The sequence below is a fragment of the Perognathus longimembris genome, chromosome 16 (genome assembly GCF_023159225.1).
Source record: "Perognathus longimembris pacificus isolate PPM17 chromosome 16, ASM2315922v1, whole genome shotgun sequence".
NCBI lineage: Eukaryota > Metazoa > Chordata > Mammalia > Rodentia > Heteromyidae > Perognathus > Perognathus longimembris.
Window position 1 is genome coordinate 19,249,955 of NC_063176.1, and position 19,355 is coordinate 19,269,309.

Here is a 19,355-nt window from a genome sequence, read left to right on the forward strand (position 1 = left end):
AGTGGCCTCAAACAGCTTGCTCCTGGACCTCTGACTCTCCAGATAGCTGGCATGACAGGCATGAGTCTACATGCCCAGGTGCTTTCAGATATTAACATTAAAGGATTATAGTAAAATCCCTACCATACCACTTCTTCCCCTCCCCTCCCTTTAGGTAACTGCTAACCTATGCTATATATCCTTTCCATAAAGGTTGAGGATTCATTTATAGTGGTAAATTTTAACTCTATGTGTGTGGTGTTGTTGCTGTTGTTGTTGTTGTTGCTAGGATAGAACCTAGGGCCTTGCACATGCTGGGCAAGTACTCTGCCACTGAGGTATACTCATTCTGTGGTGGTAAATTTAAACATTTTCTTTTAACACTGAAGTTTATCTGCTCTGTTTTCTTTATGTAAATCCAATTAATTCATTTTGACTGTTGCATAGTATTTTAAAACTATTTTATATATTGATTTTCCTCCTGTTGTACAAAATTCAGTTGTGTCTGTATGTTCTTTTCTTTTCTTTTCTCTTCTTTTGGCCAGTCCTGGGGCTTAAACTCAGGCCTAAGCACTGTCCCTGAGCTTTTTTTTGAAGGTTAGCAATTCTACCACTTAGGCCACAGTGCCACTTATGGCTTTTTATGTTTATGTAGTACTGAGGAATCAAACCCAGGGCTTCACGCATGCAGGGCAAGCACACTATCACTAAGCCATGTTCCCAGCCCTGGGTCTGTATTTCCATGTGTACACTTAAATCATCTAATAAGTTCAAGCTGAAAGCTTGAATTGTTCAATTGTACGTCATAGTATAGTTTTCAAGTCTTCAGCTTCCTTGATATTCTCAAATTACTCTCAAAGTGATTCAACTAAGTTCTTATTACATTAGACTTAGAACAAATATCAATGATTATTATGATAGTTTTCAAACACACTGTCAAAAGATTCAAATCCTTGCCTTCTACAGAGCTATATTAAGATGTTTGGAGAAGAGCCTGTAATCCCAGTACTTGGGAAATGCAGACAAGAGAATTGGACTTAAAATCACCCAGTCTGAGCTCCTCAGAAAGGTTGAAGCTAGCCTTAGCTACATAGTGAGACCTTCTCTTAAAACTTTTCCCTAAGGTTAGTTTAAAAAAAAAATGTATGGTAGGCTAGGAATTGGTAGTTCACAGCTATAATCCTAGCTTCTCAGAAAGTTAACAGTCTGAGGACTGGAGTTCAAAACCAGCCTGTGCAGACAAATCCAAGAGACTTATCTCCAATTAATCAGCAAGAAGCCAGAAGTAGACACATGGCTCAGTGGTAGAGTACCAAGAATGAGCCCAAAGCAGAACAAGAATGTAAGGCCCTAGCATTGTCACAAAACATTTTAAAAAGTATATAGCCTAGTAAATTTTCTTAGGATCACTTGTTATTTAAATAATTTTGTTGTAATAACATAAATTATAACCTTGCCTCTGTAGAACCTTCTATATTTCAGGTGCCAGTGGCTTATGCCTATAATCCTAGCTACTCAGGAGGCTTACATCTGAGGATCACAATTCAAAGCCAGCCCAGGCAGAAAATCCATGAGATTCTTGTCCCTAATTAATCACACACACACAAAAAAAAAAAAATCTGGAAGTGGAGCTGTGGCTCAAGTGGTAGAGTGCTAGCCTTGAGCTATATATAGGAAAGCCTTGAGCTGTAGGAAAGAAAATGTACTCATTATGTGACTCATGTAATTGCAACTCTGTAAATTACCTTTAAAATAACAGTAAAAATAAATTTTAAAGAGAAGCAGCAGCAACTCAGGGACAGTGCCCCTACCACGTTGAGTTCAAGCCCCAGGACCAACACAAAAATACATACATACACATACATACATGCATACACACACACATAAATGCATATAAATCCCATGCCAAGCATTGGTGGTTCACGCCTGTAATCCTACCTACTCCTATTCAGAAGATCTGAGAGTCACAGTCCAAAGTCAGACCAGGCAGGAAAGACCATGAGACACTTATCTCTAATAACTACCAGAAAACCAGAAATAGTACTCACTATGGCTCAGAGCACTAGCCTTAGCAAAAAGAGCTCAGGGACAGCGGCCAGGCCCTGAGTTCAAGCCCTACAGCCCACCAAAAAAAGAAAAAAAAAATCCAAAAGTAAAGTCAAAAGGAAATGTTAGGTAACCTGATTTCTCCCTGAACAGGTTCAAGAAATTTCCCCTTAGTGTTTTGTTCTTTTGGAGTGTTTGGATGGATGAAAGGGGCACGAAGTGCAGGCAGGGTTAGAATTTAGCACAGGGGCTAAGTTAACAGTAGGCCACAAGACCCAAAACCTTCCCACGCAGTGCCAGCTGGAAGCGACTGCGTGCATCTCCCATTGCCAACTATGCCAAGTCAGGCCCGGAACACGCCCCAGGGAGCCAGGCCAGAATGCCTGCACCACGGCTCTGTGGACAACACTGTATTTTGACTCATGCTTCAGGCCTTGCTTCAATGCTTATTGACATTGGCTGGTAATTATTCTAATGTCCTAGTACGTAATGCAATTAGACTGGAATTCATCTGGAGTCACTAAAATTACATAATTAATTCAACTAACTCACAATTACCGAGTCAAGCCTAACAGTATTCTGGAAATCACTCAGCTATCTAAACAATCAAGCTGATAGCTCTTAAAAGTCAAATGATAGGCCCTGAGTCCAAGGCCCAGGACTGGCCAAAAAAAAAAAAAAGTCAAATGATCTCTTGTACTTTTTGAAACCAACTACAATTAAAGTTGTTACCATGTACCAGTAGTTCAAACCTTTCATTTTAGTTACTCAGGAGGTTGGGATCTGAGGATTGCTATTCAAAGCTAGCCCAGACAGGAAAGTCTGTGAAGTTTTTATTTCCTATCGACCAGCAAAAGGTCAAAAGTAGAGCTATAACTGAAGTGGTATTGTACCAACCTTGAGTAGAAAAGCTAAGAGGGCCAGAGTCCAGGCTCTGGGTTTAAGCCCCAGTACAGCTGCTAAAATCTCTCAGTGGGACATGGTTCCTGGGTTCAAGGAGATGCACCTGGCCTATCTTTCATCCCAGCTGAAAAAAGAAGCAATGAGCATTCTTTCCCTGTCTTATCCATCAGTGCTGTGGCACAAAGTGGAAACTCTTATCTACCAAGGGCCATTTGGATATTTATGACATCACTTTAGGGCCATCCAGAAGACCAGCAGAGAATCTTGGGTAGCCAATGAGAAGCATATGTGCATAGCAAGTGTCCCAGGCTTTATACTGCATGAGGTCTCCACCCCTGCACAGCTCTCAGGGGAGAAACAGGGTAGCAGGGAATTCATTTCCACTGAAGCTTATCCCTCAGTCTAATGGTTGCTTGAAGGTGAAGAAGAGGGAATTACCTTCATCTTTGTGTTAACCATTAGGAAAACTCCTTCAACACTGAAGAAAGACCACAAGAGAGCTTACTCATCAGTATATCCTAAGTCCACTCAGTTAGACAGTTTTCAATAACAAGCATAGGATGTTATGGAAAACAGCTTAGTGCTCTATGATGGATAGGTAGGACAAGAAAATGTAGTATTTATGTGCAATGGGACAAGAAAATGTGGTGTACATGTAAATGGAATTTTATCCATCTATCAGGAAAACTAGCATTGGATCACTTGTAGGGAAATAGATAGACCTAGAAAAATTATGTTAAGTGAAGTAAATCAAACTCAGAGTAACAACACTTATTATCTCGTACATGTGCAAGTTAGATCTAAATTACAAACATAAATGAAAACATATACAGGGTCATATGCATGTATATGGAAACAAACTGACTGAAGTATGGAATATGCAGGGGGAGGATTCAAATTACAAACCATTTAACAAAATGAATACCAGAAAGCTGAAACATTTTTCAAGGTAGGGAAGTCAAGGAGATAGAGCCAGTCACTGGTGGCTCACGCTTGTAATCCTATCTACTCAGAGCCAGGCACTGGTGGCTCATGCTTGTAATCCTATCTACTCCCAAGGCTGAGATCTGAGGGTCACTGTTTGAAGCTAGCTGGGGCAGGAAAGTCTATGAGACTCTTATCTTCAATTAATAACCCCCAAAAATCTGGAAGTGGAGCTGTGGCTTAAGTAGTAGAGCACCAGCCTTGAGCAAAGTTCAGATACAGTCCTCAGGCCCTGTGTTTAGGCCCCAGGACCAACACCAAACAAAACAAAGCAAAAAAAAGTGGGGATGGGGGGGAGATACAAATGGAAAAGCAAGGGTGGACAAGTACTGCCATGATATTCAATGTATGTATGTGAAAATGGAACCATGTAACTTGAATATATGATGGTGTTGAGCAAGATGAGAGAGAAAGATGTTAAGGGGTGACGTTGATCAAGATGCATTGTACTCAAAAAACTGGTATATCAAATTGAAACTCCTTCGTACCACTTAAAATAATTTAAAAAATTTAAACAGGCATAATAGAATATGGTTCAGAACATGAGAATTAACCAGGATATTTTCTTATGTTCAGCTTTCAAATGTCTTTAAATCAAAACATAGGATAAAGACAGTGTAAGTGGGATTAACTGGAGAGAGACTTGAGATGTATTTTAAAGTAAGTGTTTCAACATGGAAAAGGAAGCAGAAGGAATTTTGTGTGTGAAAAAAATGAATATAAGTACTGTCACTGTCCATCCTCTGTCTGCCTCTCAGCTCACCCAAATCCATGCCCAGGACAATACCACTCAGAGACATCACAGAATCACACTTGTGCTCCCAGTCTCCTGGCATGCCACAACCCTAAATTGACTGGCTCAACACTGACTTGAGCTATCATTGGCTGCAGGACAGAAATATAATCCTCCAGAGATGGAAGATTGCACCAGCCAAACACACATTTGCTGCCTGGTGTGTTTCATCACCCTCTGTCACCTGCCCAGAATTGTGACACACTACTTCTCAGATGATTCCCCAACACAGGATGTATCAACAAAGCACACACCCATTCATCCTGGCCTCCTAAACACAGAACCTGAAAAGGAGCAGAGGGCACAGCTCTGGAATCAACAGCCACACACAGTCCAGTACAAATCTCCCATTGTCCTTTGCATTTATTACAGTTGCCTGGTGGACACTTATCTTTTGACTGTCACCATGTCTTCATCTCTTTTTTGGTGTGAATCCTGCCCTGAGCTTTTTTAACTCAAGGCTAGCACTCTACCACTTGAGCCACAGCTCCACACTCAGCTTATTCTGAGTAGTTTACTAGAGGTAAGAGTCTCATGGACTTTCCTGCCCCTGCTGGCTTTGAACCATGGTCCTCATATCTCAGCCTCCTGGTTAGCTAGGACTACGGCATGAGTCACCAGCTCCTGGCTCTTCATCATCTTTGAACTCTCTATTAACCTCAGATGTCACAGATGCTCAAAGACTGACAAGGAGGCTTACTTCCCAACTTGATAAGTTCAAAAGGGCCGCTACTCTCAATAAAGTGTGATCGGTGATCACCATGCTCAACACAAGCCCAAAGTGTCACCAACTACAGCAGGAAACCACTCACAATGTCTGCTCACTCCTAAACCATAGGGACACACATTTTAAAATGTACCCAAAATCTGGTAGAATTCTATCCTTGAGCAAAAAGAGCTCAGGGACAATGCCCAGGGGGGAGTTCAAGCCCCAAGACTGGAACAACAACAACAAAAAAGTACCTGGAGAAAGAAAATATTCCTACATTAGATTTATCTGAAAGAAAGTTCTGGCCATTAAAGAGGATCACACAGAAATATCCATGTTGGCAAAACATGTTATTGATGGTAATAGTTGGGGTTTTAAGTGTATACCTCAAAGCTGTATAGTGTTTTAAGAATAATAATCCAATAACACAAAGATACTCAGTTATTTTCAATCAATTGCTATATTATTTGCAAAACAAAAAAGCATATACATTCTACAATTCCTGTTAGATATACCCCCAGAAGATAAATTCCTTCTAGTGAAGTGTGTGTCTGTTTTTAAATCTTATGTCAGATGGGCATAATATTTTTCCCATTATTTTGGGGAAACATATACATTATGTTTAGCTTTTTAATTAAATTAGTGACATATTTCTTTCTTATTTCATAGTCATCATTCCTATATAATACTACTCCCCTACAAATTCCAAAAATTCCTATCCTCAAGCAGAAAGAGTTTGTTTAGACAAAAGCAAAGACAGGGACTGGCTAGTTTGGTCAGTGGATTTGGTACCAAGTATCAAACGGGAACCAGGATATCATGGTCAAACAAGTCTAAATACCATTGAACTTGTTTCTTTATTAAGGGGCTTTTCTGGGCCTTGGTCATTATGTAACAGTGCTCTCTGGCCCTGACACCCATAGTTCACACTGTAATCCTAACTTCGTAGAAGTCTGGGATCTGAGGATCGAGGTTCAATCCCTGCCAGGGCAAGAAAATCTGAGTTGCTAATATCCTATTCACAAAAAAAGCAGGAAGGGAGCTGTGGCTCAAGGTGAGCAAAATGCTCAGGGACAGTGCCCAGGCCTTGAGTTCAAACCCCAGGACTGGCAAAGAAAGAGAAAAAGGAAAGAAAGAAAGAAAGAAAGAAAGAAAGAAAGAAAGAAAGAAAGAAAGAAAGAAAGAAAGAAAGAAAGAAAGAAAGAAAGAAAGAAAGAAAGAAAGAAAGAAAGAAAGAAAGAAAGAAAGAAAGAAAGAAAGAAAGAAAGAAAGAAAGAGAGAGAGAGAGAGAGAGAGAGAGAAGAAAGAAAGAAAGAAAGAAAAGAAAGAAAGAAAGAAAGAAAGAAAGAAAGAAAGAAAGAAAGAAAGAAAGGAGGGAAGAAAGGAAGGAAAGAAAGAAAGAGAGAAAGAGAAAAAGGGAGGGAGGGAGGGAGGAGGAAGGAAGGAAAGAAGGAAGGAAGGAAGGAAGGAAGGAAGGAAGGAAGGAAGGAAGGAAGGAAGGAAGGAAGGAAGGAAGGATAATCAGGTTGGGATAATTCTACACAACCCCATAGTAGCTCTTGCAGTTATGACTAAATTAGAATGTTCTGAGGCAGACCCTCGAGTCACGTATGGACTTCTGGCGTTACCATGTGATCCTGCCACCTCCACACCATCCACCATCCACCCTGAGCTCATCAGAGCTGAACTAACTAAGGCCTCGTCAGGCCTTCCAGTCTCCAGTGTGTGAGCTGCTCATGAGCAGTCTGCCCCAGGTGTTTGGTTTTTGTTTTTGTTATTTGCCAGTCCTGGGGCTTGAACTCAGGACCTGAGCACTGTCCCTGGCTTCTTTTTGCTCAAGGTTAACACTCTACCCCTTGAGCCACAGTGCCACTTCCGGCTTTTTCTGTTTATGTGGTGCTGAGGAATCGAACCCAGGGTTTCCTGCATGCTAGGCAAGCACTCTACCACTAAGCCACATTCCTAGCCCCCCAGGTGTTTTGTTATAGTGACCAAAAAAAATAATGCTGGCCCCTTCCACTTGTTTCTCTTTTTTTTTTTTTTGTTTTTTGTTTTTGTTGCCAGTCCTGGGGTGTAGACTCAGGGCCTGAGCACTGTCCCTGGCTTCTTTTTGCTCAAGGCTAGCACTCTACCACTTGAGCCACAGCGTCACATCTGGCTTTTTTTACCTCCAATAAACTACTCAGAAAGAGCCAGAAGTGGCTCTGTGGCTCAAGTGGTAGAGTGCTAGCTAGCCTTGAGCACAAGCACCCAGGCCCCGAGTTCAAGCCTTAGGACCGGAAAAAGAACTAAGGGCCACTTGGATCTTCAGTGCACTCCCTTAAAAAGTAAAACACCTAAAAGAACACATGGGAGAACTAAGAAATATTGCAAACTTTATGATGAAGAAGCCAAACTCAGGCGAAAAGTCCCAGTGAGACTCTTATCTCCAATTAACCACATGAAAACTGGAAGTGGAACCGTAGCTCAAAGTGGTAGAGTGCTAGCCTTGAGTGAAAATGCTGAAGGACAGTGCCCAGGCCCTGAGTTCAAGGCCCACAACCAAAAACGGAAAAAGCAAACTCAGGCAACTGGTTGGCAGTAAGGACAATGGTGTACAGAATTAATTAATATTTCAGATATAAACTGAGTAGATGTAAATCTATCCAACTTGAACATTTTAACAATCAAATGGAAAGGAAAACTCACCAACAGAAGCTGAATTTTTAAGTACCGATTCTTTTGGGGTTCCTTTTTCAATTCGGATTGTGGCCCACTGTTGAAAAATAAGAGATAACCACTTAAATTAAGTCGTCCACAGACATGACATAAAATCCACCATAATTACAGAAAATTACTTTTTGAATTAAGAAGATACTCCAGTGGATCTCTGATGTAGCAGAATTAAAAGTCCTAGATGGTATGGTCTGATATTAGTCATAGATAATGTCCTAATAAATGAGTAATGACAATAACCACCTTATCTAAACTTCCTTACATAAATCTGTGCCCTAATAAAAACTCTCTGAAAAGGCCATGAAGGCCAGGTTCTGGTGGCACATGCCTGCAATTCCAGGATTTAAGAGCCTAAGGTAGGAAGATCTCAAATTCAACGCAAGACTTCAGTACATAGTAAATGCCTGCCTTAGAACACTGTGAAGTATATGACCAAAGAACAGATTATGGCATAAATAATGTTTGAATACCTGTAATTCCAGCTACTTGGAAAATGGATATGGGGGAGACATAAATTTGAGGTGAGCCTAGGTAAAACATTTGCAAGACGCCACTCTCAACCAATAAAAACCAAAGCATGGTGGTACAAGTCTGTAATCCCAGCTACACTGGAAGTAGAAGTAGAAAAGATAGTAGTACTAGGTCAACAAAGGTTAAAATCTAAGATTCAAGCCAGGTACTGGGGGCTCACGCCTGTAACCCTAGCTACTTAGGAGGCTGAGATCTGAGGATCGTGGTTCAAATCCAGCCCCAACAGGAAAGTCCCTGATACTCTGAACTCCAATCAACCACCAAAAAACAGGAAGTGTTGCTGTGGCTCAAAGTGGTACTCACTAGCCTTGAGCTGAAGAGCTCAGGGACAGCGCCCAGACCCAGAGTTCAAGCCCCACGACCAAAAAAAAAAATCTAAGATTCAACTGAGGAAAAACAAAAGACTGAACTAACAGCAGATAAGGCTAGAGTGTGGCTCAAGTTGTGGAACCACATGCCTAGCAAGTGAAAAATCCTAAGTTCTAACCTCAGTAGAGGGAGGGGGAAAAGCTGCATGCATTCAAAGCTGAGGCTACGTATGGTAGCTTGGTGGTAAAATGCTTGCTTAGCATGTATGAGGCTCCAGATTCAAGTCCTAGTATAGCCAAAAGAAAGCAATCTGAGCCTAAAATAATTTAATCTTCTGCACTATAAAATAAAAATAATCTCCCTACACTACAAAGTTGCTGTTGAGATTAAATGACCTACTGCCAAAACCCCTAATAAAGTCCAAAACACAGTCATTATTCTCCTACCCAACCAGCCACTTGAGCATTTTATACAGTAAAGAGGCTTTGAATGAAGCTTTTAGTAAATAGCAGCCCAGGCATGCAAGAGCTAGAAAGACTCCACGAAATCACCACTTAAGGTGCCATCTGCCCCACTGGTTACTTACCTATTAAGTCTGAGGTCAACAGGCTTGAGAAAATTCAGGAACTAGGAAAACAACTCTCACTTTGCTTTGAATGTGAAGGTGTATAAAGAAATATACCAAGCTGTGATTTTTTTTAATTTTAACTATTTCTTATGCAGTTCCAAAATTGTTTACTTATATTTAACATCAGAGTTTTAAAAAGTACAAGATACATGATACTCCTAAACTGATGTGCTGAACTGAAACTGCTTTGAACATGGAAAGCTAATTTTAAAAGGAAAGGAAGTACAAATGGGCTGAACACCAGTGGTTCACACTTATAATACTAGCTAGTCCAGAGGCTGAGACTTAAAAGATAGAAGCCAGCCAAGGTAGAAAAATCTTGAAGACTCCATCTCCATTTAGCCAACAAAAAGTGGGGCTGGAGCTGTGGCTCAAGTTGTAGAGTACCAGTTCAGCAAGCAAGCCAAACAAACGAGGGCCTTGAATTCCAAACCCTGAACCCACAATGAAAAAAAGTACAAATAAACTTTTCAACTTGTTATTCTTAGGAAGCACTTGCCTAGTATATACAAAACTGTGAGTTCAATTCCCAGTACCACAAAAATAAATAAAATTAAAATAATTCAAGTGAGTTCCAGAGGAGCTCAGAAGCTAGAGCTTCTTAAGGATTACAGTTCAGAAAGTGTGGCTCAAGTGGTAGAGTGCCAACTTAATAAGCCCAAGGCCCTGAGTTCAAACCCCAGTACTTCTGGGAAAATTTAAAATAAAAGAACAATTCAGAAGCTAACAATGATGGACTGGTTTGAAAAGAAGGAGGAACAATATAAGGTTTAAAAGCCATATAGAGAGAGGGTGGGGGAGAGAGAGAGACAGAGAGAGAGAGAACAAGAAAGAGAAAGAGAGAGAGAGAGAGAGAGAGAGAGAGAGAGAGAGAGAGAGAGAGATCCTAGGGCTTGAATTCAAGACCTGGGTGCTATCCCTGAGCTTTTGTGTTCAAGGCCAGTGTTCTAAAACTTGAGCTACATTTCCACTTCCGGCTTTTTGCTGGTTAATTGAAGATAAGACTCTCCTGGATGTTTCTACTTGGGCTGGCTCTAAACTGAGATCCGCAGATCTCCGTCTTCTTAGTAGCTAGGATTCCAGGCCTGGGTCATGGACACCAAGCTGCTATAATTTTAATATGACATTAATACTTGGAGACAAAACCTCAGCTATTGCTAAGCTTTAACCAGAGAGACTGAAAATATTTTTCAAATACATAAGAAAATAGCTGATAGAAATTAAATACTGGGGCTGGCAAGGTGGCTTAGCTCAAGGGGTAGAGTGCTAGCCTTGAGCAAAAGAAGCTCAGAGACAGTGCCCAGGCCCTGAGTTCAAGCCCCTGCCAACAACAAAACAAAAAAGAAAGAAAGAAACTAAATACCATTTTTTAAAAATGTACATGGAAGTCAAGGAATGTGCCATGACCAGACTCAGTCAGGACCTGCCCAGCACCAGAGTCAAGTAGGAACATTTCATTTACCCTTAGAAAGCTCCTATAAATAGACACCTGAGCTTCCAGCCTCAAGTGTCACATCACTAATGCTAATAAGACTTGGCCTTAATCTGGCCGCATCCTGTTATAATCTTGCCAATTTGGTTCAGGGATTCTCAAACTCTAAGCCCCATCTTTTCTCCCCTAAACTAATGGTGGTTTCCATTCCATCATTTTTCAAAGAAAGGTTGGCATCTAATATCATTTGTAAGTTAATAAGAGCTAGGAAAAAATAGAATTTGTAAACAATCATTAAGCTTAACTCACTTTTTTCTCTTACTGTGGGCATATGATTTAACATTTTACATACAGTTCATTCAGACTAGAACAGTGATGCCATCCTCATAGAATGGAAAGTATTGGTATTTTGTGGCAGGAAAGAGCTGAGTTATACCCCCTCCCCTGACCAAATTCAATTGTTGAAGTTCAAGCCCAAGGATTTCCAAATGTGAAATACGGTCTTTGTGTGTGTGTGTGTGTGTGTGTGTGTGTGTGTGTGTGTGTGTGTGTGTGTGTGCACCAGTACCAAGGCTTGAACTCTCACGTGGCTTTTATGCTCAAGGCCAGTACTCTACCATTTGAGCCACAGATATACTTGCAGCTTTTTGCTGGTTAACTGGAAACAAGAATTGTATGGAATTTTCTGCCCAGGCTGGCCTCAGATCTCAACCTCCTGTGTAGCTAGGATTATAGACGTGAGCCACCATCACCCAGCTAAAAGAAGTGATTGCGTGAAAACGAAGCCCTAGTGGCACTTTGATCTTGAACTTGCAGCCTCCCCAGCTATGAGAAAATACGTATGTGCCAAAAGGAACCCATTTTTCTCTACAGGCTGCCTTGCAAGAGAAGGTAAGAAAACAAGCCTTGCTTTGCAGCTAGCCATCTGTACCTCAGAACTTCAATCTTACCACTTGCCAGCTGTAGTCATCTCAGTCAAGAGACTTGAATCTCCTGGGGCATATGTCATCATGCTAAAGCAGGAACACTGCCAAGGGTATTGTAAAGATGAAAGGACCCAGCCTAGGCGATGCTCGCCACACAGCCAGGACACAAATAGAATAATGATGTCTTGCTCCTCCCTGTCCACACCCTACACCTGATCTAGGTACTAGAAATTACCAGTTTCTTTCCAAACTATGAGGGTCCCTCCTGATGGCTAGTTATTTCTCCCAATGGAGTAAGTGCACATAGAGAAAGAGGCACAACATATTCAGCAGAGATTATGAGTATCTTCTGCACCAGCTCAGAACACATCTGCCTCAGCTCCAGGAGGCAGCTCTGTGGACAAGAGGGTCCTAAACTCAGAAGCAGCTTCTAACCACCCTGGTACTGCGCCACCTCATTGTCTGTGCCCCAAGCAAACTCAAGTCAGACTTTCTAAACCCTTGAGAGTAGAAAAGGCAGCAGTGCAATTCACTAACAGGAAGTAGCTTCAAGTCTGATTTTATTTTATTTTTTATTTTATTTATTTATTTTTTTTTGGCCAGTCCTGGGCCTTGGACTCAGGGCCTGAGCACTGTCCCTGGCTTCTTTGTGCTCAAGGCTAGCACTCTGCCGCTTGAGCCACAGCGCCACTTCTGGCCGTTTTCTGTATATGTGGTGCTGGAAAATCGAACCCAGGGCCTCATGTATATGAGGCAGGCACTCTTGCCACTAGGCCATATCCCCAGCTCAAGTCTGATTTTAAAGGGTACGTGGGATGCTGCATGCTGGTGGCTCACACCTGTAATCCTAGCTACTCAGGAGGCTAAGATCTGAGGATCATAGTTCAAAGCCAGCCCGGGCAGGAAAGTCTGTGAGACTCTTATCTCCAATTAACCACCAAAAAGCCAGAAGTGGAACTGTGGCTCAAGTAGTATACTACCCTATAGGGCTAGTCTTAAGCACAAAAGCCCAGGGACAGCACCCAGTCCCAGAATTCAAGACTCAGGAACAGGAAAAAATAAAAATAAAAAAGAGTAGGCAGAAAGCTTGCAAACATGTGACATAGGCAATTATGACTTCTGATTGTGCATGTTTACATGCACACATACTCTTGCTTGGCTTTTTTTTACTCAAGGCTGACTCTCTACCACTTGAGCCACAACTCTCCTTCCATCTTTTTGCTAGCTAATTGAGGATATGAATCTCAGAGACATTCCTGCCTGGGCTGGCTCTAAACCATGATCTCTACCTCCTAAATAGAAACAAAGGCATGAGCCAGTAGTACCAGCCTTCACAGTTTTAATCAATTTCCCCTTATCTAACCTTCTTAATCCTCTACCACAGCCCAATCTCCTACAGGCAGTTCCCACCTTCAGAGTTTATTTCTCTGTCTTCCCATCCCCCACCTGACCAACAACTTGCATTGAGTGTCTCTGCCCTTATATGTATACTTACAAGGTATTACAGTTATTCGCTCTCATTCTCTTTCTTTTCTCCCTCCTCTTCCTCTTGTGGGTAGTCCTTTAGTTTGACTGATGTTGTTTAATATGCAATAATTATGTCTATGAACACATGTATATATCTACAAATCCATGACTATGTATGTCTTTTTTTTTTTTTTTTGGCCAGTCCTGGGGCTTGGACTCAGGGCCTGAGCACTGTCCCTGGCTTCTTTTTGCTCAAGGCTCACACTCTACCACTTCAGTCACTGCACCACTTCTGGCTGTTTTCTATGTGGTGCTGGGGAGTTGAACCCAGGGCTTCATGTATGCAAGGCAAGCACTCTTGACACTAGGCCATATTCCCAACCCATGTATTATGTCTTTTAGGTCTAGTTTCCACATGAGTGAAAACATACAATATTCTAGGGGTTTTTTTTAGTTTGGCTTTTATGATGTCCTCTAATTGCATCCATCTTCCTGCAAATGACATGATGTCATTTTTCTTTATGGTTATGAAATATTCCATAGTATACATATGTGTGTATGTATGAGCGTATGTATGTGTGTGTGCCACTTCTTCTTTATTCATTCATCTGTTCATATTAAATAATTTAAGTTCTATATCATTACTTTCTTCCGTTCTGTCTGTCATATCTGTATTCTCATTCCATTCCTTATTTGTTTCTACTTATGAGCCCCAGGTTATGAGTACCAATCCTTCTTAACTCTCACCTTAAACGTTAACCCTTCTGGTTAACTTCCAGGCTTATGTGGTACCTTTCCATGTTTAATCCAATGATTCTGTTGGCTAAACATAAAAACCTCACACACACCCTACCCTTCCAGAGATTTAGACACAATCATCCTACCTCCAGGGTGGTTTCCTCTCCAGCTCCACCCAGCCACAAGTTTATTTTCCTTCCCTTCCCTTTTTCCCTTTCTTTCTTTCATAGTCAGGATTCCTAAAACAATTTCTCACTATTGTTATCATACTGGTATACATATTGTCTAACAAATTACATATGCCCCTTGAAAATTCACTGTTTACAAACTGACTAAAGTAATTCTAAAAGCCAAGTATCCAAGCCCTTTCCTCAAATAGCTTGCCATACTTGGGAACTTGCACACACATCTTGAAATGCAGAAGGTATTAAGTGGATACTAATAAATAATTATCACATGAACTGACATGCTAAGAAGAGGTCAAGGAAAAGCTATATACAGTGAGTCACTAGCCAAGTAACAATTACCAGTCAGCTATTCAGAAGGGAACTACATACACATACAATAACCAGAATTTGAGTTTATGGTCATAAAAAAGCCACTTATTGATCATAAAATTTGTAAAAAAAAAAAAAAGTAAATCCATTATGGACAAAATCAAATGACCTTTGGCCACCATTCTAGCACTTGAGCCACACCTCCACTTCTGGGTTTTTGCTGATTAATTAGAGACAGGGTCTCAGGGACCTTACTGCCTGGACTGGCTTCAAGCAGTGATCTTCAAATTTCAGCTTCCTGAGTGGCTAGAACCACAGGTATGAGCCAGCAACGCCCACTTCAAATGATCTTTTTACATGGTACACAAATTATAACCAAAGAAACCTGAGAAATATCCAGATCCGCTCAAGAAATGTAAAGAACATTCTTGGAACTGGACTAAAAAGAAAAAAAAAAGCCAAATCAGTTGAGAACTTACTAAGGAATAATGAGCAATAAAAAGGGCTGGGTATTAAACAGAATCTAGCAAAAGGCACAGCATTTTTCCAAAACAGAAGCTGTTCTAAAACTAAATAACTGGCATACTTTTCAGAATGATCCCTATAGTTGGGAAAGCAATCCACTGTACTAATCCCGGAGGAATAGAAATGTCCTTTTAACACTCTTCCTGTCAAGAGATGGAAGATCTGGAGATCCCTATGAGTTCTGCTGTTCCCAAACAGAGGAGCTCCAAGTGGTCATGACCAGCTGATCAGCTGCCTCACAGAATGGACACTACTCCGATTCCATACATGCCACGCATCTCTCTGACAGAATAACTTGAGTCTTAGCAATGAAGACAGGGCCTTACATTACCAACTAAACAGGTTCTTGAGCTAAAAGGTGGTATCTCCCACACTAATTATAAAATTAACAATCTTAAGAAAACTAAGTACCTTGGTTAATAAACTCATCTTGGAAAGTCTTTTCAAAAAATTGAAGCCCAGACAAAGTAAAGGCTGGGCCCTTACATTGGAGAGAACCCCATCAACGATAGTAATTTGGTAGATTAAGAACAACTATGGCTGGGAATATGGCCTAGTGGTAAAGTGCTCGCCTTGTAAGAACAACTAGCTGCTTGCTATCTCTCTCGACACCTCTTCTGAACACTTGAAACAATAATGCTAGATGGGTATGAGCACCTGTGTGAATCAGGGTATTTTGATTTATCTTCAATCAATTCTCCAAAAGCTATTGTTTGGGAAGACAGTTCAGTCGCTACACAACTCAAACAAGGAGGGAGCCCAGAAGAGTATCAATTGCTATGGGTCTACGAGTAGGAAGCTACTAAAAACTCAGTGTGTACAGTGTGACCACACTCAGAATATAAAAACTATAAGAAAAGTCCAACACTAAGGTCATCTACCAAGTAGAAATAGCAGAACTTTAAAAGCATGAGAAAGCCAGGCACTGGTGGCTCACAACTATAATCCTAGCTATCTGACTACAATCCTATCTATCATAGTTCTAAGCCAGCCTGGGCAGGAAAGTCCATGAGACTCTTATATCCAATAAACTACTCAAAAAATCCAGAATTGGTGCTATGGCTCTAGTGGTAGAGGACTTGAAATGAGCAAAAGAGGCTCAGGGACAGCACCAAATCCCAGAGTTCAAGCCCCAGAGCCAGTAAAAAAATAAAAATAAAAATAAAATGAAAGGGGCTGGGAATATAGCCTAGTGCTAGAGTACTTGCCTTATATACATGAAGCCTTGGGTTCAATTCCTCAGTATCACATATACAGAAAATGCCAGAAGTGGCACTGTGGCTCAAATGGTAGAGTGCTAGGCTTGAGCAGAAAGAAGCCAGGGACCGTGCTCAGGCCCTGAGTTCAAGCCCCAGGACTGGCAAAAATAAATAAATAAATAAAATGAAAGCATGAGATCTGAAAACAAAGAATCAAACATAATATATTTCAAGGACTCTGCAAAGAAATAACCACAAGAAGGCCCAGCAAGGATCTATGATAACACAAGACATCACAGGTAGAGGCCAGAGCCCCATGAGTTAAAGATGTCTATCTGTGAGCTACCCTATTACTGAGAAAGAAGCGCAGAGAAAGCAAAGTTCTATGAGCAGCCAGAAAGTAGAGAAGGAAAAATGACAACCTATATTAGAAGGTACTGGAAATCTAGAGAAATAAAGATCCTAGAATCTTAAAATTAAATTAATAATAATAACAAACATATGTAGCACCTAACATACGCAGCTCCTTTCTAAGAGCATGACATGTAATTTATTAAAAACAACTATATGAGACTTGATGTGTGGCTCAAGAGGTAGAGTGCCACCCATGAACAAGACCCTAATTTCAAGCCTCAGCACTAAGTGTGTGTAGGGGTGGGGGGCGGGAGGAGTCAGCATGGAAAGAGCTATTATTGTTACTCTTAATTTATAGATGAGTAGGGTGAAGTTAATAAGTAGATGACCTTGCTTAAGGTCAGATATGGAAAAACAACGGGGATCCTGGTACCAAACCAAAGCAAACCTGTGCAGTCTTCAGACCCTCTCCAGAGTTAAACTCCTGGTTTTCCCATACTCAATTCAAACAAACTACTGAAGTCTGAGTCTTAGTTTCCCTCTCTGTCCTCCCTACCTGCCAATGCCTTTTGTAATTCAGGAGAGCCCTGTCGGAGACAATGATGCAGTTGCTCCCAACGATACCGCCGGCTTGCACCTAGCGTTTTTGACTAAGGAATGTGGCAACAAAGCCATAGCAGGGCTGAGGTCAAAGAACAACCTTTGCCATGGCATTTTAAATACCATTCATTGGTTAGATAATATTTCCATGACTCTACTAAAATAAAATCCGATTCTTTTTCAGCCACCCAGCAATTGATTTCTTATCTTAGGGGTAAAGCAGAACCCATGCCTGGCTGGACAGGATGCCTTATAAGGTACACAAAAGGCCCGGTGAAGCCTGGGCTGTAAAAACTCAAGAGAATAAAGTTGGCAGCGCCTCCTAAGGATGGATGGATGTAAACAAATCCGCTGATAGCCAAGTAAAATCAGTGATGACAGAACCAGAGCAGAGTGGTGTCAATAAGGTGATCCAGTGGTCTCGACCCCGTTCCCTCCTCCCGTCCAGGTGAGAGAAGCAGAGATGCCTTTGGAGAAACCAAACTATCCCCACTTCTGGCCCACGACGACCCGCGATCCCCCCCCCAACCCACCCCCATCCTCTGCCCCTCACCTCTAAAGTTTTCACCAGGATCTTCATGTAAAGTTCCGAGATGCCCAGGGATACTCCGAACGCCGAGGGCAGCAGGATGAGGCTGAGCACCAGCGTCAGCCAGGTGGACAGGATCTTCCCCGCCAGGTCTGCGCCCTCCATGGCTCCGCGCACCCACTCGGGACGGGAGGTCCGCGCTCGAGAGCTGAGGGCGCCCGCGGTCCCTGTCCCCAGGCAGTCAGGTCCGTCCGTCCAATCGCAGCTCCGGTGCCACCAACGCCGCCCCCTCCCGGCTCTCACCGCTGCGGAGCAAAGAAGGGAGGAAGGGGGTGGGGGGAAGCTTTCAGAACGAGGGCAATAGCCTTCCTTCCTCCTTGGGCCCCCGTGGGCCTCCACTAGAGGCCCGGGAGAAGAGCCGAAGCCGCCGGCGCGATCGCAGACTGCGGGAGTGCGGACAGAAGTGGGGGCGAGCGCAGAGCCGCGGGCGGTGCGCCCGGAGCGCAGGGGCGCAGCCAGGAACGCGCCCCGCCCCGTGCCTGGTTTCCTCCGGGTGCCGATTGCGACAACCCCCGCAGTGACTCACCGAGGCCTTCCCGAGGCCAGATCCCCGCCAGTGCGCACTGGGGCCCGAGGCTAGGCTGGCGGCTTGGTGGCTCCCGGGTTCCCGGCGCCCTTTTTCGCGCTGCCTGGGCCCCACCTCCTCGGCCACCCAGCCTGGGAAGATCCAGTCCCCCGGGGCGCCGCGGCGGCCCACCGCCCGCAGCGCTCCCCGCGGCACCGGGAATCCCTGTCTGCGATCCTGGGCAGTGCCTGCGCCCGCGGAGAGAACCACTGCCGTCCCGGACCCCCGCGGAGGTCTCGCTGGCGTGCGGGTACAAACGACCTCCCGGGAAGGGCTTTCCAGGAGCGGAGAGTGACCCGGCCACACGCCTCGGCGGGCACTCCCACGCCCGGCCCGGCTCTGCCCGCCGGCCGCCGAGCTGCCGTGGTGAAGCTGGCTGATCGGGAGTGGAAGGCAGTGGCTACGAAGGGCCTCATCTGCCCGGACGCCATCCCTTCAGGCACTGAAGAAACCCGGGAGCCGGGAGTCCTGGCTCCCGCCCGTAACCCCACACACAACTCGGAAGGCTGAATCCGCAGGATTGGCCGAGTGGGAGGGAGGTCAGCCAGGGCCACACACAGCGAGTTCCAGGCCAGCTTGAGCGACCGGGGGAACCCCTTTCTAGAGATGTAAAAGAAGGAAGGTGAAGGGAGAGCTCGCAGAGGAGGGGGGGAGGAGAAATCCTCCCTGAGATTCCGTCAGAGCTGCAGGGAATGGCGAGCGGGAGCCAGCCTTCCACCTGAGCCTCCCAGGGCTCCGCATCAGTGCAACTGCAACAGCGAAGGGCGAAACTAAACTCGCATTTACTCGACTGTCCTGCAGCAATACTGAGAAGCCTAGTAAATAAAGAAATCTGGCTTTCCTGTGTCCAGATCACACTGCATCAG

At 43.3% G+C, this 19,355-nt stretch overlaps 1 protein-coding gene across 5 annotated transcripts in view; it reads right to left on the bottom strand.

Moving 5' to 3' along the window:
• Nucleotides 1-18,978, bottom strand: part of Gpat3 (glycerol-3-phosphate acyltransferase 3) — an 80,606-nt gene extending 61,628 nt beyond the window's left edge. For 4 of the 5 annotated variants that reach the window (XR_007213517.1, XR_007213519.1, XM_048363986.1 and 1 more), the window contains exons 1-3: nucleotides 18,451-18,603; nucleotides 17,889-18,169; nucleotides 8,103-8,169 (exon numbers count right to left, since the gene is read on the bottom strand). Coding sequence is in view for 2 of the 5 variants with exons in the window: in XM_048363986.1 (XP_048219943.1) it covers nucleotides 8,103-8,169; nucleotides 17,889-18,029 (208 nt within the window). In the remaining 3 variants the exon portion in view is untranslated. Of the gene's footprint in view, nucleotides 1-8,102; nucleotides 8,170-17,888; nucleotides 18,170-18,450; nucleotides 18,604-18,750 lie in introns of those variants that run through there. The other variant, XR_007213518.1, reaches the window with a different exon arrangement.
• Between the last annotated feature and the right edge of the window lie 377 nt (nucleotides 18,979-19,355).